The sequence below is a fragment of the Chiloscyllium plagiosum genome, unplaced genomic scaffold (genome assembly GCF_037043375.1).
Source record: "Chiloscyllium plagiosum isolate Xiang-an unplaced genomic scaffold, Cpla_swu_hap1 HiC_scaffold_3, whole genome shotgun sequence".
NCBI lineage: Eukaryota > Metazoa > Chordata > Chondrichthyes > Orectolobiformes > Hemiscylliidae > Chiloscyllium > Chiloscyllium plagiosum.
Window position 1 is genome coordinate 4,514,383 of NW_028270141.1, and position 18,292 is coordinate 4,532,674.

The 18,292-nt window shown below is 44.1% G+C and overlaps 1 protein-coding gene across 4 annotated transcripts in view; it reads left to right on the forward strand.

Moving 5' to 3' along the window:
• Window positions 1–18,292, forward strand: part of cimip2c (ciliary microtubule inner protein 2C) — a 386,367-nt gene that overhangs the window by 6,305 nt on the left and 361,770 nt on the right. For all 4 annotated transcript variants that reach the window (XM_087977179.1, XM_087977190.1, XM_043676376.2 and 1 more), the window contains exons 2-3: window positions 4,368–4,641; window positions 6,651–6,763. In XM_087977179.1, the coding sequence (XP_087833305.1) occupies window positions 4,368–4,641; window positions 6,651–6,763 (387 nt within the window). The remainder of the gene's footprint in view (window positions 1–4,367; window positions 4,642–6,650; window positions 6,764–18,292) is intronic.

Genomic DNA, 18,292 nt, shown 5'->3' on the forward strand with positions numbered 1-18,292 from the left:
GTGACTCAGTGGTTAGCACTGCTGCCTCACAGCGCCAGGGACCCAGGTTCAATTCCAGCCTCGGGCGACTGTATGGAGTTTGCACATTCTCCCCCGTGTCTGTATGGGTTTGCTCCGGTTTCCTCCCACAATCCAAAGATGTGCAGTTCAGGTGGATTGGCCCAAGTTAAATTGCCCATAGTGGTAGGGGAATGGGTCTGGGTGGGTTACTCTTCGGAGGGTCAGTGTGGATTTGTTGGGTCTAAGGGCTTGTCTCCGCGCTGTAGGGAATCTAAAATAAAAGCTGGTTAAATAATAAGTTTAAGAAGGAATTTAGAAAAAGTATGGATCTATTTTGAAAGGATCAGGTAATGTGGATGGCTAGCAAAAATGGCAACCACCTAGAGACTGGTGATGACAGCAACAATGATATTTTCCGAAGTGCTTTGACATCCCTGTGGGCAACAGCAATGCCTGTGTTTCCCTTACAGCATTTATGAAGTTTGGAGTGTGAAGGCCTGTTCGAACCAAACACAATTCTGTGACCAGGAGCCAGTTACAGCTCTAACCTGGGGTATTGGTAGACGCCAGCCTCGCTACAGACATTGAATATGCCATTAAAGCTTGTCCTCTGGTCCAGAGCAGAGGTGAGCTCCAAGGTGACTGCTCAGAAGCCATTGAGCAAAACAGTTCTGAGGAATGGTCACCAGACTTGAAGTGTTAACTTTGATTTCTCATCACAGATGCTGCCAGACCTGCTGAACTTTTCCAGCAACTTCTGTTTTCGTTGTTGAGTGAAACTGGATTGTCTGCCCAGTTTTACGCTCGTTCAGATAGATTGAATGTAGATTTTACGCTTGAACAAGAACTGATGCACAGGTATTTAACTCAACCCAGCAGTGCCATCTTTGTTCCAGGCAGCTGCCATGATGAGGCAGTGCAAAGACATGTTTGTCTGCATGGTCTCTGTGCTGTGTTATGTTGACATTGACATTGACAATAAATGCAGCCTAGGGAGCTAGGATTATTGTTATACTGATACTGGGCTAAATTCCCTCTGTGCTGCAACAGGCTACACTTCTGGGTTCTCTATAAAGAAATGTAGAACCCACTATTTAGTATTCAGAGGGTTTGATTAGTCAGGATGTATTGATATTGCATAGTTTCTCCTGTTTATAAGCAGCATTGCATTCTGTGTGCTTATTAGCAATCTTGATTATTCTTAACCCAAACCCTCCCATATCCACATCAGAGATTGCAGATACCTGATATAGTCCTGACAAGCATTCTGTGTTAAAATTTCCTGGGAATTTCCTACTTCTGATAGGCTGGTTTCTACTTCCTGGAACTCTACAAATGTCTCTAATGCTGAGCTCAGAGTCTGAGACTTGGACCAGATTCCCTGGCACTTGGCTGGATACCTAAGCTGGAAACATTATGTGTTAATACATGGTCTGACTCAGTGGTCAACCAACACAACTGGACTGGCCACCACAACAGTGACTCCAGTCATATTCCGACCTCACTCCTCAGCCTCATTAACCTGCCAACACAACCTGAGGCATCTTTCCCATTCAATTACCAACTACTCTCTCATGCACTCAACAACTGGAGACTTTAAAAACAGATCTGGCTATGGCAGCTAGTCTCAGGAAAGAGAGAGGTGTCCTGGCTTTGTCCATTCCCCCGTTGTCCTGGATTTCCTCATGGATGACCCATAGATACTTCAGCCAGCTGAAATAGCCAGGGGACAGAACTATCCACATGTAGTCTCAATACTGACTGGAAGATCTGGGATATGTGTATGTATATACAAACTAGAAGCTGGAGTAGGCCACTCAGCCCCTCAAGTCTGCTGTGCCATGCACTAAGAACATGACTGATCAGATTATGGCTTTAACTCCATATTCCCGACAACTCCAATAGATTCTTGAGTCAGTAGGGAATCCAAGGCTATCTAGCTCCACCCTAATGGAGGGTTGAATGACTCTGCCTCCACTGTTGTTTGGGGAAGAGAGTTCCCAAGACTCATAACCCTCCAAAAAAAACTTCTCTTCTCAATTTTAAATGAAGTTCCCATATTTTTAAACTGCATCCTCTAGTTCTAGTCAACTGTGTCTAGTCTACTGTATTTGCTGCTGATATAATGGTATCCTTTATATTAGAATCACAGAACCCCTTTGATGTGGAAAAAGGCCATTCAGTCCATCGAATTTGCACTGACCCTCCAAGGAGCACCTCACCTCATCCTGATGTCGCATTACTAACCTGAAACAATGTACCTTCCACTGCTGCACATTTACTCTGCATTAAAGGAGAATACAGGACATTTTCAGCACAGTATTACCTCATCTCTTTAACCATCATACTTTGTCTATCCATCTATGATTTCAGGAAAAAGAATTTAGTGTCATGCTGCACTATTTCTGGTAAGAGGTTTGACACCTTGAAAGTTTCAGTTTTACAGTGTCTGATTTGTAAAATTGACTGACATTTCACCATTTGCTTATTTTGTACGACTGCTGGGAACCAATTTAACCTCCAAATTTTCTTCACAAGCATCCTCTTTAAAGAAATATTTCCTGAAACTTTTTTTTTTAGTTGATGTACTCTTATAAGACAACAATCCCAACCCAGTGAAATTTTGTTTTGTCATGTTAAATAAACTGTAAAGTAAAACATTTGTGATGCTATTCAGATTCATCATGCTGCAATTGAAAAGCTGATCCATTTTACAATAACATTATAAGGCTGAGACATGGTTGTCATGGAAGAAGAGTTGGAGATTCATCAGAATATTATAAAGTAACAACATTTCAAACAGCCATCCATTTTATTTAAGAAAATAAAACTCCATTATCGAAGAAATATCAGTGAGCGAGTATCATTAGCCCCTTATTTGATTAAAGAAATAGCATTCCTATATGCTGAGATTACTGCAGCAATTATTTTTTGGAATAATCTGAGCAGCTGGTCCACATCATCTCGCATTAATTATATTTGGAGAGCTGTGATAACCTGGATCGAGACAAAAAAGCTGTAGATGCTGGAATCCAAGGTAGACATGCAGGAGGCTGGAAGATCACAGCAAGCAAGGCAACATCATGAAGAAAAGTTCCACCCGAAACATCAACCTGTCCACCTCCTGATGCTGCCGAGCTTGCTTTGTTCTTCCAGCCTCCTGCATGATAACCTGGAGACAGTCTTCATATCTCTTCAGGGTGACAGTCTGGTTCTCATTTTCATTTAATTGGGTCAGGACTGCTTTTGCAGTGCCTGCCTAAGCTCTGAATTACATTTCTAATAGGTCAGAGTCCCCTTTAGGATTACAAAGCATCATCAAGATGGTGGCAGAGTGGGCCTCCTGAGCTGGGGCTCATCTACTCCCACTGCTTTTCTCTCGTGTTTTTCTCTCATTTCTTGTTCTTTTCCTTCTCCTACTTCTTGCCCTGAGCTCAGGCAGCATCGACGGTGGCGAGGGATATTCAAGGTAGAGCATTGACAGAGCCTAACGACAGAGAGGTGAGTTAAAATAGTATTAGAAGCTCCTCTGATCAATCAGACTCGAATACCGTAAAGAGGAAAAGAAAGTGAGGTCCCTCACATGTGTGCTCCAACTATAAATGTGAAATAGACTTGTTGCAGTTGGTATTAAAACTCAACATTAATTGCATTTCCCAGCCTATTGAGGTTAATCAGAAATGAATAAATCTTGCAGTACATCTCTGAGTTTTGGTCATACAATAATAAACTATATTGACTGAACCAATCTCCTTCTTTGTCAACTCTCGTGGACAATACACAATGGTTTGATTCCCTAATTACAGACTCTCAAAAATTCATCAAATCTCCTCTAACAGTATCTTATCATCACCCCCTGCAGGTACCTGTCCAAATCACATGCCATGCTGACTTGGCATAACAGCACCGTTTGTTCACTATGTCTGAGTCAAAGTCTTGGAGCTCCCTTCTTAACACCACTCTGGATGTCCTTTCACCCCAAGATCTGGAGCAGTTCAAGAAGGCAGCTCACCATTACCGTTTCTGTGGAATGACCAATAAATGCTGACCAAGTCAGTGACACCCACTCCTCATGAACAATTATTAGCAGGACTGTGACACTATCAGAAGTCCCATTATCTGATCACTTCCTGCCAAATCCTAAAGGCTGCTACCTCCAGAGGTGACTGTTTAACTAAAATGTCTCCATTACATACGAGGGAGGGTAATATACCCCTCCAGAACTTCCTTGCAGAGCATGCAGATGAAATAAATATCTGACCAGATCACAATCTTCATTACTGTGTAATCCTTAAGCATCATTGAAGAATCGTTGATATGTACGGACTGAATTGAACTTTTGTTATTTGTTATATTCTTGTTTCCAGATACCGTGGTTATGTCCCGACCATAAATTTTACATATGGTGATACTTATGGAAATGCTACCAGGAAGTACTTCCAAGATTTCCGTCTCTCAGCTCTGAATACAAGTCAGAGTCCTTACAGCAAAGGAGGGCAATTTCCAACAGTTTACTCCAACGACCCCACTCTTGTAATAGCGGATCGGTCTCACAACTGGAATAGATGGTTATTCGGTCCCAAATGGTCCAGGTATGATGTGGATTTTGACAGAAATGAAGAATTGAAAAAGTTTGATAAGGTAAGATGAAATAATCAGACAATTACTTTTAATGTGAACAGAGGTGATTGATATCCACATTCTCCATAATTTCACATTGTCCTTTGGCCACATAAAACAGATGCTTTCTAATATTTCATGCACACCGTTGGGCTCATGTTTGGAGGTTTTCAAATGGATAGCCATTCTCTCCAGAACTCAGAATGTTATCACAGGACTCAGTTCATCTGCGTATAAGAAAGCGTAAAATATCATGCTTACAAAAGAGATTTGGACCAGCAGTTCCTTGCCAACATTAGTCAGTTTTAAATTCAAGATTGAAACCCCTGCAAGTGATATAATTGACAGCAGAAGAACCTTCTACAGTTTGTAATTCTGCTGTAATTATTAAAGTGATGTCACATCATTGACTAAGAGATAAGATGACTGATTTCATTAACCAGTTACACATTTGTCAACCATACATCAAAATACAAACTGTTTAGAAAAATCAAAACTATTAGCATTAAAATCATGAGTATTTTTTTCCAAGCTGTCAACATAAATTAATGGTTCATAAATCTCATGAGTGAGTTATTTAACCTGTAATGGGTCAGAGATATTTGCAAACACAACTATTATTAAATCTGAAAATGTTTTACGAAACAACTTTTCTTTAAAAAATGCTCCCTGTTAGCAGTTGGTCATTTTGTTTCAATGCACAGAGAATTGTTTTTTTTCACCTGAGGGGGAATTTTATCACCTCCAACTTGTCTATCTGAAAGCATACTGTCTTAAGTAAACACTTTTCTGTTCCTTCCTCACCATTCTCCTCTACAATGGAGAGCTGGTCAGGCATCGGGCCTTAGTTTGCTTAAATCATCTTTTAAAAAGCTTTTTTTTCAGAATAGACTTCCATCTTTACCCCATACATGCACATCTCAATCTTTAGTTGGTGCTTGATGTAAAAATAAAGCTTTTAGTTTCCTGTTTGTGTGTCAGTTGAAGTCATTTAATGTGATTGGCTGATTGGTTAGTGTGAAGGTGTCACTATCATCAGCTACAATATCACTGCACAGGCAGAGATCTGAAATTATCTCCAGACGGATCACTGGATCTCCCTACACAATATACTTTGTGTTCAGCACCAAAGGTGTTAATGTTGAGGAACATAGACCATTACAGCGCAGTACAGGCCCTTCGGCCCTCAATGTTGCACTCACCTGTGAAACCAATCTAAAGCCCATCTAACCTACATTGTTCCATTATCATCCATATGATTATCCAATGACCATTTAAATGCCCTTAACATCGTTGAGTCTACTACTGTTGTCGGCAGGCCATTCCATGCCCCTACTATTCTCTGAGTAAAGGAACTACCTCTGACATCTGTCCTATATCTATCACCCCTCAATTTAAAACTATGTCCCCTCATGCTAGCCATCACCATCCGAGGAAAAAGGCTCTCACTGCTCGCCCTATCTAACCCTCTGATTATCTTATATGTCATAATTAAGTAATCTCTCAACCTTCTTCTCTCTAATGAAAACAGCCTCAAGTCCCTCAGCCTTTCTTCGTAAAACCTTCCCTCCATACCAGGCAACATCCCAATAAATCTTCTCTGAACCCTTTCCAAAGCTTCCACATCCTTCCTGTAATGCGGTGACCTGAACTGTACACAATACTCTAAGTGCGGCTGCACCAGAGTTTTGTACAGCTGCAGCATGACCTTGTGGCTCCGAAACTAATCCCGCTACCAATAAAAGCTAACACACAGTATGCCACCTTAACAACCCTGTCAACCTGGGTGGCAACTTTCAGGGATCTATGTACATGGACACCATGGACTGTACACAAAATCAGGCTGTTGTATTGCGGAGCTGAAGTAACAAAGGAAAGGTTAATTCTTACAGTGTTGCCAGAGAAAATTATGGGAGAGCAAATTACCAGGAAGGCCTGAACATTGTGATCATACATAATCAAAGTGGGAACAAGGAATAATGCCAATTAATTCTTTATGAAATCTGTTTTAAAATGTATTTTCACAACAGTTAGCCCAACAACACCGGGAGAACTACAAGGATAAGACAGGCACTATACCCAGAGTTGATCATTTTGTGATGGCTGGAACAGAGGTGGACAAATTCCCTTGTTTACCGAATATGTGAGTATGATAGGGTTGAATGAACTCAAAATGAATTATGACTATTATTGTAACAGATCATTTGGTGAAATGGTGCATAACAGATTTCTTACTGTTTGGTAAGAAATTATAAGAATTACGAAAAGCCAGAAATTTAAATTCCATTTCCTTTCTAACGTACCTCTACATGTGCAATCTATATTTCAGTATAATTCACACACTAATCATGTACTGGCAAATAATAAGATTTTCCAAAAACATTTTGTGGGTACCCCTAAACAAGTACATTTTCCATAAATAGTGGAGGGCCTTTTTACTATATTACAGGTTGAATCATCAAATTCCTACAATATGGAAGCAGGCCATTCAGCCCATCAGGTCCATACCAACCCTCCAAAGAGCATCCCACCCAGACCTGCCCTCCTACCCTATCCCTGCAACTCTCCATTTCCTATGGCTAACCCACCTAACCTGCACATCTTTGGACAGTGCGAGGAAATCGGAGCACCCGGAGGAAACCCATGCAGACACAGGGAGAATGTGCAAACTAGACAGGAAATAGACAGTGCAGTGGTCTGACTGAAAATCTCATCTCAAGATATGTTCATATAGCAGTCACATGTGACTCTATACCACTGCAGACCTATCATGAGTTACTGCCAATGAGTCCAAACCTCATGGTTTATGTGCATGGCATATATGACACAGGCTAATGTATAGGAAATTACTATATGACACAGGCTAATGTATAGAAAATTACTCCAACCAATTTTAAACTATTTGTCCATGTGACTTCCCTGGTTGGGCCAGCTTTTAATGCCCATCCCTAAGCTCTGTGAGAAGGTGGTGGTGAACTGGAATCCTGAATCATTGGAGTCAGTTTGATACAGGTATATCCTGGCCTCTATTCCTAATGAAGGGCTTTTGCCCGAAACATCGATTTTCCTGCTCCTCAGATGCTACCTGACCTCCTGTGCTTTTCCAGCACCACTCTGATCTAAACTCTGGTTTCCAGCATCTGCAGTCCTCACTTTTGCCTATATTCTGTTAAGGAGACAGTTGCAGGATTTTGACCCAGTGACAGTGAAGGAACAGCGATATCATACTAAGTCGGGACTTTGACAGAGAGACTTGGAGACAGACCTGTAGATAGTGGCATTCCCATGTGTCTGTTGCCCTTGTCATTATAGATGGTAAGTAAATGTGGATGTAGAAGGATGTCTAAAGATGAATGTTTGCAGGGCAAAATATAAATGGTACACACTGCTGCTACTGAGCATCAGTAGTGGAGTGAGTGAATGTTTGTGGACATGGCTACATTACCCAAGATGCTGTCAAGCTTCTTGAGCAATATCAGTATGGAACTCTTCCCAGCAAGTAGGAAGTCATCGAGTAACTGAGGTCTACAGCACAGGAAAATGCCCTTCAGCCCACAGAGTCTGTGCTGGTCAATAACAACCACCTAACTATTCCGATCCTATTTTCAAGCACTTGGGTCTGCAAGTGCATTTCGGAATACAGTGTATTTCTTAAATGTCATGAGGGTTTCTGCCTTGATCATTCTTCCAGGCAGTGAGTTCCAGATTCCCATCACCCTCTGGGAGAAAGCAAATTCCTCACATCCCCTCTCAACTTCCTGCCCCTTACAGGTTGGCTAAGATATAGGAAGACGGACAATTATATAGCATCTTTCATGTCCTAAAGTGCTTTACTGTGAATGGAATAGTTTTGAACAGTAGTCATTGTTGCAGTGTGGGGAGCACTGTCATCAATTTGGGCACAGCATGGTCTCACAAACAATAAGATCATCAGGGCTTTTTTTGTGATATTGATTGAGGGGATAAATACTGATCCGGCCAACTCCCCTTGCTGTCTATTGAAACAGTGAATGGGATTTTGTTCATGTGCTCCTGAGAGGGCAGAGGGGATCCTGGGTTATGGATTCACGCAAAATTCAGCACTTCTGACAGCCTTGATTTGGTTTGTTAAAGTCTTGGAGTGGGAGAACTCAAAACCTTGGGACACAGAGGAGTGAGCACATGGAGTCATGGTCAGAGGGCTGCAGAATCTCTTTCAACCACATCCCAATAAATGAGCAGAGGAACCTGGCATAGCATGCGGTGTGCGCCGTCTAAACATAATTCATTATATTGCCAGTCATTAGTTATTAACACAAAGCAACATTCTCTGTGGTATTATGTGGTCATTGATAAGAATAACATCTTCATTTTTTGACTTACTCACCCATTGCCGCACATCAGCAGCTACTTGGTAAAGGCAGTAGCCATTTTGCAGCAGTGAGATATTTGCTATTACCCTCTGCCTTGTAGGTGGTGGAAAGGCTTTAGGGACAGGAGATGAGTTATTTGCTGCTCGATTCCCAGCCTCTGACCTGCTCTTGTAATCACAGTATTTATATGGCTAGTCCAATTCATTTCTAGTCAGTTGTAACCTCTGGCTGTTGATGTAGGAGATTCACTGATGGTAATGTCATTGAATGTTGAGGGGCAATAGCCAGGGTCTCTCTTGTTGGAGATAGTCATTGCCTGGTACAGTGTGGCAGGAATATTACTCGCCATTTGTCAGTCCAAACTTGGATTGTATATGGCCGTGTATCCGAGGAGTTGTGAATGACACTGAACATGAGCAAACATCCCAACTTTGGTCTGACTGAAGGATGGTCTTTGATGATCCTGCTAAAGAAAGCTGGGTCTAGGACACTACCCTGAGGACCTCCTGTAGAGATGTCAGGGAACTATGATTTCCAATGTCCAACAATCACAAACACCTTCCCATGTGCTATGTAGTTCTCCAATGAGTCTTCCCTCCCAGATCCCATGACTCTAGTTTTGCTATGGCTCCTTGATGCCATACTTGGTCAAAAGCTCCCATTAGATCATCATGGTGTGATTCAAAACCAAGTCCTCAAATTATTTTCTGTATCCCTGGATTACTAGTCTAACAACAATACCACTACACCATGCCCGAAACGTCGATTCTCCTGTTCCTCGGATGCTGCCTGACCTGCTGTGCTTTTCCAGCACCACACTCTTGACTGTGATCTCCAGCATCTGCAGTCCTTACTTTCTACTACCTGACAAGTCTTCCAAGTTGGATACTATCTTCTGCCTGATGGATATATAAGATATATATCATTTGATAACATTTTGAATGTGTCCTTTTCCTTAGAGCTAAGTTTACATTCCCCCCGAGGTAGGAATTTCTTTTGGGGGATTATCTTTTACCCGCACTGGGGTTGCTATTGGGAACCACCTGGCCTGTTTGTTAAGGCCTTCCCCATGCCACTGCTGGAATGCTTCCAGAGAATAGGGCAAGGGCACTGCACATACTGCACAGCAATATCCGGGCATTTGGCAGAAGAGTACTTCGTTTGTGATCTGTGCCCAGTGTAGGCCCTGCTCCAAATGGGTGATGCCAATTCCCTGCTCTGTCTTGCCCCCTCATCATTGTCTCCTAACCCTCTTATTGTTGACTGGTTTTTACCTTTTGAATCAAGCCTCCATGCTGCTCCACTTGGCTGCTGCTCCAGGTGGCCTCGCTGGGACGGGACAGAGCCACTCCGGGTGGCACTGCTGGGATGAAAGAGCTGCTCCGGATGGGATTGTTGGGATGAGAGGCAGCTGCTCGGGGTGGGATTGTTGGGATGAGAGGGAGCTGCTCTGGGTGAGATTGCTAGGATGGGAAAGCTGCTCTGGGTGGGATTACTGGGATAGACGGAGCTGCTCCGGTGGGATTACTGGGATGAGGGAGCTGTTCTGATGGGATTGCTAGGATGAGTGAGCTGCTCTGGGTGGGATTGCTGGGATGTGAGAGCTGCTCCAGGTGGGATTGCTGGGATGGGAGGGAGCTGCTCCGGGTGGGATTGCTGGGATGGGAGGGAGCTGTTCCCGTGGGATTGCTGGGATGGGAGAGCTGCTCAGGGTGGGATTTCTGGGATGGGAGGGAGCTGTTCCCGTGGGATTGCTGAGATGGGAGAGCTGCTCCTGGTGGGATTGCTGGGATGGGAGGGAGCTGCTCCGGGAGGGATTGCTGGGATGGGAGAGCTGCTCTGGGTGGGATTGCTGGGATGGGAGGGAGCTGCTCCGGGAGGGATTGCTGGGATGGGAGACCCACTCCGGGTGGGATTGCTGGGATGGGAGGGAGCTGCTCTGGGAGGGATTGCTGGGATGGGAGTGAGCTGCTCCAGGTGGGAATGCTGGGATGGGAGGGAGCTGCTCCGGGAGGGATTGCTGGGATGGGAGAGCTGCTCCGGGTGGGATTGCTGGGATGGGAGGGAGCTGCTCCGGGTAGGATTGCTGGGATGGGAGGGAGCTGCTCCGGGAGGGATTGCTGGGATGGGAGAGCTGCTCCAGGTGGGATTGCTGGGATGGGAGGGAGCTGCTCCGGGAGGGATTGCTGGGATGGGAGAACTGCTCCTGGTGGGATTGCTGGGATGGGAGGGAGCTGCTCCGGGAGGGATTGCTGGGATGGGAGAGAGTTGCTCTGGGTGGGATTGCTGGGAAGGGAGAGCTGCTCCGGGTGGGATTGCTGGGATGGGAGGGAGCTGCTCCGGGAGGGATTGCTGGGATGGGAGAGAGTTGCTCTGGGTGGGATTGCTGGGATGGGAGAGAGCTGCTCCGGGTGGGATTGCTGGGATGGGGAAGCTGCCAGTGAGTGACTGACCTGACTCTGAGAACGTTGGAGCGTTCTCCCATCCAAGGGTGGAGGCCACATGCTGAGCACTCAATACTCGCCCAATCAAACCCGGGTGTGTCCTCCTGGCTGCTTATCCCTAACTCTCTAGCTGGGAGTGCCACTGCCTTCATGAATATTCCTAGCAAATTTTTAAGGTAACATTTTTCTGGAACCTAATTTATCTACATCTGTAATATTCTACAATACATTCCTGTTGTGTTATGTTTGAAATGTATGCGTTTCAATACGATGGGTGGCACAGTGGCACAGTGGTTAGCACTGCTGCCTCACAGCGCCAGAGGCCTGGGTTCAATTCCTGCCTCAGGCGACTGACTGTGTGGAGTTTGCACATTCTTCCCGGGTCTGCGTGGGTTTCCTCCCATGTGCAGGTTAGGTGAATTGGCGATGCTAAATTGCCCGTAGTGTTAGGTGAAGGGGTAAATGTAGGGGAATGGGTCTGGGTGGGTGCGCTTCAGCGGGTCGGTGTGGACTTGTTGGGCCGAAGGGCCTGTTTCCACACTGTAAGTAATCTAATCTAATCAAAGCTAAAGTTTCTGTCAGAAATATGACAATTGTGTGAGCACTGAATGCTTGGATTGCAGAATTTTATTCTTAGTACAAAGGTGCTTTATGTTCCATTACAATTACACCCATGTTAAAGGATGCTTACTTTCACAATATTCCCAAGATTTAGAGGTTTATGGTATGTTTTTAGCATTAATTTTGTTTGGGAGTGTCTGTGAAAGAATTTGCAGAAGCTTCCAAAATTGTCCAATTAGTTTTAGATTTACTTTGCCATAATAAGGTTTAATAGTCACAATATATCAGTCTGGTATTGATGGGGGATCAGCTGACCTCAATTTCGTAAAATAATTAAACCAAGTGAAATTGAATGATAGTAAAGAACTTTTTATTAAAATGGTGCTTTCATCTAAATCCCCCTATATTGATGTGCCTTCAGAAAAATAATTACAAGATGATTGTAAAACTGAAAGCAAGAACATTGCTGGTGGTTCCAGACCGCAGCATGGCTTACTGCACATGATGGATCATTCTGTTTAAATCAATGGCTTGATATGTGACTCCAAAGCAAACCTGGTGCAGTCTATTTGACATGGTCCATTGGATGGATGAAGTTCAGGAGTTTTGACCGTGTTAATATTTTATGAGATTGCTCCAGTGTGCAGCTTACCATCTGATATTTGTGTATCTTTGGGATTATGGTTAGTAGAAAATTGTTAAATGTATGTAACTTCACATTGGTTAGCTGCTGGTTTAAAGTTTGTATCCTGACATTTCAGTTGTGAAGCTGAAATCAAAGACTTAATTCTTGATTCTGTTTGTTGCTGGAAAAGATTTTCAAGCCTCCCATTGAAATATTACTTTTTTAAAAAAATACTCAGGGAGATTGACTTTCTTTTTCTCTCCCTGGGAATTAGAGACATAGAGATGTACAGTACGGAAATAGACCCTTCGGTCCAACTCGTCCATATCCGCCACAGTTTCACCTGCACCTCCACACACATCATCTATTGCATCCTCTGCACCCGATGTGGCCTCCTCTATATTGGGGAGACAGGCCGGCTACTTGCGGAGCATTTCAGAGAACACCTCTGGGACACCCGGACCAACCAACCCAACCACCCTGTGGCTCAACATTTCAACTCCCCCTCCCACTCCACCAAGGATATGCAGGTCTTTGGACTCCTCCATCGCCAGACCACAACAAAACGACAGTTGGAGGAAGAGCGCCTCATCTTCCGCCTAGGAACCCTCCAACCACAAGGGATGAACTCGGATTTCACCAGTTTCCCCATTTCCCCTCCCCCCACCTTGTCTCAGTTAAATCCATCGAATTCAGCACCGCCTTCCTAACCTGCAATCTTCTTCCTGACCTCTCCGCCCCCACCCCAGTCTGACCTATCACCCTCACCTTGACCTCTTTCCACCTATCACATTTCCGACGCCCCTCTCCCAAGTCCCTCCTCCCTACCTTTTATCTTAGCCTGCTGGACAAACTTACCTCATTCCTGAAGAAGGGCTTATGCCCGAAACGTCGATTCTCCTGTTCCCTGGATGCTGCCTGACCTGCTGCACTTTTCCAGCAACACATTTTCAGCTCCGATCTCCAGCATCTGCAGACCTCACTTTCTCCTCAATGTCCTGTACAGCCACATCATGACCTCCCAACTTCTATACTCAATGCACCGACCAAAAAAGGAAAGCATACCAAACGCCTTCTTCACTATCCAATCTACCTTCAACTCCACTTTCAAGGAACTATGAACTTACACTGCAAGGTCTCTTTGTTCAGCAACACTGCCTAGGACTTTACCATGAAGTGTATAAGTCCTGCCCTGATTTGCCTTTCCAAAATGCAGCCCCTTGCATTTATCTAAATTAAACTCCATCTGCCATTCCTCAGCCTATTGGGCCATCTGATCAAGATCCCATTGTAATCTGAGGTAACCTTTTTCGCTTTCAAACTTGATTGAGCTTTTTTTGAGGAAATGTGAGGAAAATTGGCTGATGAGGGCAGTGTATGCTGTCAACATGGACTTCAGCAAGGTCTTTGTCAATGTCCCTCATGGAACGTTGGCACAGAGGGTGAAGTCATATGGGCTCCATAATCAGGTGGTAAGATTTTGGTGTCATCTGCAAACTTACTAACTATACCTCCAATGTTCACATCCAAATCATTTGTATAAATGATGAAAAGCAGTGGAAGCTTTCACCACAATGAATCAGACCAATAATCTGCATTTGTACAGGGTCTTTGTACTAACATCTCATTGGAGAAAATGGACAGAATCAACAACAACTTACTCTTTTCGTGCACCTTTCATTAGCAAAAAAAGACCAAAGTGTAGTACAGCACAGGAATAGGTCCTTCAGCCCGTCAATCCTGTGCCGACACATTATGCTTTTCTAAACTAAAAGCCTGTTGCCACTACATGGTCCAAATCCCTCTATATGCTGCTTATTCATGTAGCTGTCAAGATGCCTCTTAAACATTTATGTTGTATCCACCTCAACCACCTCTCCCGGCTGAACATTCCAGGAGCTTACCACCCTCTGTGTAAAACACTGGCCTCTCACATCTCCTTGAAACTTGCCCCCTTTTACATTAAACATATGTCCCCCAGTAATTGACATTTCTACCCTTGAAAAAAGACTTTGACTATCCATTCTATCCATGCCTCTCAAAGTTTTGTAAACTTCTATCAGGTCTCTGCTCAGCTTTTAATGTTCAAATGAAAACAAATCAAGTTTGTCCAATGTCTCCTCATAACTAACACCCTCTAAACCAGGCAACACCCTGGTAAACCTGCCTCCAAAGCCTCCAATTCCTTCTGGTAGTGTGGTGACCAGAACTGTACACAATATTCCAAATGTGGCCTAACTGAAGTTCTGTACAGCTGCAACATGACTTGTCAATTTTTATACCCTGTGCCCTGACTGATGAAGGCAAGTATGCCATATGTGGGCGGCACAGTGGCACAGCAGTTAGCACTGCTGCCTCACAACGCCAGAGACCCGGGTTCAGTTCCCGCCTCAGGTGACTGACTGTGTGGAGTTTGCACGTTTTCCCCGTGTCTGCGTGGGTTTCCTGCGGGTGCTCCGGTTTCCTCCCACAGTCCAAAAATGTGCAGGTTAGGTGAATTGGCCATGCTAAATTGCCCATAGTGTTAGGTGAAGGGGTAAATGTAGGGGAATGGGTCTGGGTGGGTTGCGCTTTGGTGGGTCGGTGTGAAGGGCCTGTTTCCACACTGTAAGTAATCTAATCTAAGATCTAAGATCTAAAATCTGCCTTCTTGACCACTTATCCACTCTGTGTTGTCACTTTCAGAGAACTGAAAGTACACCTCCACCCCTCTCTAAGTTGATGTTTCCAAGAGTTATGCCATTTCCCCACCACTGATGTAAAGCTCAATGACCTGTAATTTCTGGATTATCCCGGTTGCTATTCTTAAACATTGAACATTCCCTCCTGCATTACACCTTCCAAAATGCATTACCTCACATTTATCTGGATTAAACTCCATGCTCCATTTCTCGGCCCAAGTCTCCAGCCTATCCACATCCTCTGGCAATCCTCTGCGCTATCCACAGCTCCCCCCAAATTTTGTGTCATCTACCAACTTACTAAACAGATCACCTGCATTCTCCTCCAAATCATTTATATATAACAGGGGTCCAAGCACTGATCCCTGTGGAACACCACTGGTCACAAATCTCTAGTTAGTAAAACATCCTTCTATCAATATGTTCTATGACCATGTCAGTTCTGTATCCATCTTACTACTTGACCATGGTGCCCATATGACTTCACCTTCTGTACCAATGTTCCATGAGGGATGTTGTCAGAGACCTTGCTGAAGTTCATGTAGACAATATCCACTGCCCCACCCTCATCAATCAACTTTGTAATTTCCTCAAAAAAAACTCAATCAAGTTTGAAAGACATGAACTCCCCCCACAAAAGGCCATGCTGCCTATTGCTAATAAGTCTATATTTCTCCAAATGTGAGTAAATCCAGTCCCTAAGAATCTTCTCCAATAATTTCCCCATCACTGATGTAAGGCTCAATGGCCTGTAATTTCCTGGATTATCCCTGTTGCTGTTCTTAAACATTGAGGTCCCAGAGACTGGCTTATCTCCAGTCTCTGGGACCTCTCCTGTGAGGAAAGAGAGTACAAAGATTTCACACAAGAACCCAGCAATCTCCTCAACTGCCTCCCCTAGCATTCTGGGATAGATCCCATCAGATCGTGGGAAGATATATATCTTAATGCTTTTCATCCAACACCTCCTTTTCTTTGTTAACATGCCCAGGAGTATCAACTTGCTTTTCTTGAGACTCTCTGTTCACCATTTGTTCTCCTTTGTGAATATGAAGCAACGTATTCAGGAAGAACCTCACCCACATCCTCTAACTCCATGCCTAGATTTCCTTCATTGTCCTTGAGAGGATCCACCCTTTTCCCATCTACCCTCTACTCTTTATATACATATAAAATGCCATGGGGTTTTAGATTAGATTAGATTACTTACAGTGTGGAAACAGGCCCTTCGGCCCAACAAGTCCACACCGACCTGCCAAAGCGCAACCCTCCCAGACCCATTCCTCTACATTTACCCCTTCACCTAACACTACGGGCAATTTAACGTGGCCAATTCACCTAACCTACACATTTTTGGACTGTGGGAGGAAACTGGAGCACCCGGAGGAAACTCACGCAGACACGGGGAGAATGTGCAAACTCCACACAGAGAGTCACCTGAGGCAGGAATTGAATCCGGGTCTCTGAGCGCTGTGAGGCACTGTGCCACCGTGCCGCCCATTTAATGTCCCTTTTTAGCTCTTCCATCTCCTTGTTTAAGTTCTTTCCTACTTCCTTTATATTCTCTAAAGGCTCTGTCTATCTTCAGTGCCATGATGCTGACACAAGCACAACACACATTAAAAATTTATGTTGGTAGCAGGATATCTTAAAGATGAGTATAGCCATATTGTTTCACAGACTATTTGCAAGTTAACCCAAGATTATATATTTTGGGCAGTGGTCAAATATTCCTCAGCTTCATGATACAGATTCATTCAGATTTCTGCAGTTGGGTGAATTCATACTTTCACAGTCTCTTTCTGTTGAAGATAATTTTGGATATTTCAGAATATTGACCTTTTTTTTCTAAAATGCTCATATGTTGCAATTCTTCTTGCTGAAAATTTATGATGTTTGACATACAAACTATTAGCTGCTCTGAAAATTTTATGAAACTGATTCCTTTGCCTGGCCTGAATCTTATGGTTTTTCATTGTTAAGTGTTTGTTGCTTCAGGTTTTGGATCATTTTTTGCCTTGAGACATGATGAGATCACTTGCTGTACAAAACCAAACTCACTTTACAAACTACCTAACGCGCCACCACCCCCCCTCAACTGTACAATGTTCTTCTCATCTGTTTCTACCTCATTTTATCACGTTGTTCCTAGAACAAGTCACCACTCACTCGATATCTGCTACAAGGCTGACATTCCTGGCTGCTGCGCCATCTTTAAAAGGGTGCTGTGTATTTATTGATAGTCTGGTGTTGCAGATAACCAGAAACCTAATAGCACAGCATCCAAACAGCACAGGCTACCCATGGCACACAACTGACACTCCTTTGTTTATGTGAGTCCATTCTTTCACTCTAGTCACTGTTTAACCCCCAGGCCACACAGTTTACCTGCCCCTATCTCAAACCCATCAAAACACCCTCTCTACATTATTATTGCTCTGTCCCAAGTGCCCACTGGTACACACCCACACTTTGTCATTGGGAAAGCTCAGGTACAGACAGGTAATCAGACAATACCCAACATGGGCTTTTATTTACAGCCAGTGAAAGTGTCTGGAGACAAAATGCAGAGAGGCTGCAGTTTGTCTGCACAATGCAAACTGAATGCTGGCACCATGAGCAATGACGATTTTATAATCTGTGATGATACGCTTCACTCAGCTCCCATCGGCTGGAGCTGGGTATCACTCAGGTCCTGCCTGTTCTGGAACAGCCAGCACAGCTCAGCTCTGTCATGTACAAGGACAGCTTCCTCCTCCCTAGTGTCCACTTCCTCCTCCTGAGAACAATGCTCCTGTTCTACCAGCAGCCAGCGCCTTACCTTGCACAGCTCCCAAGGATGGTGGAGCACATTCTGTCTGGACTATACTGGAGGGTCCTCCCCAGACTGCTCCATGCAGCAGAAACTCCATTGTCCACTCCGCCTGGGCCTGGTCACAGCACAAACACCAAGCTGGTGACAGTCCTGCTGCGGCTAACCAAGCGACATCGAAAAGGGAGAGCCTGCTG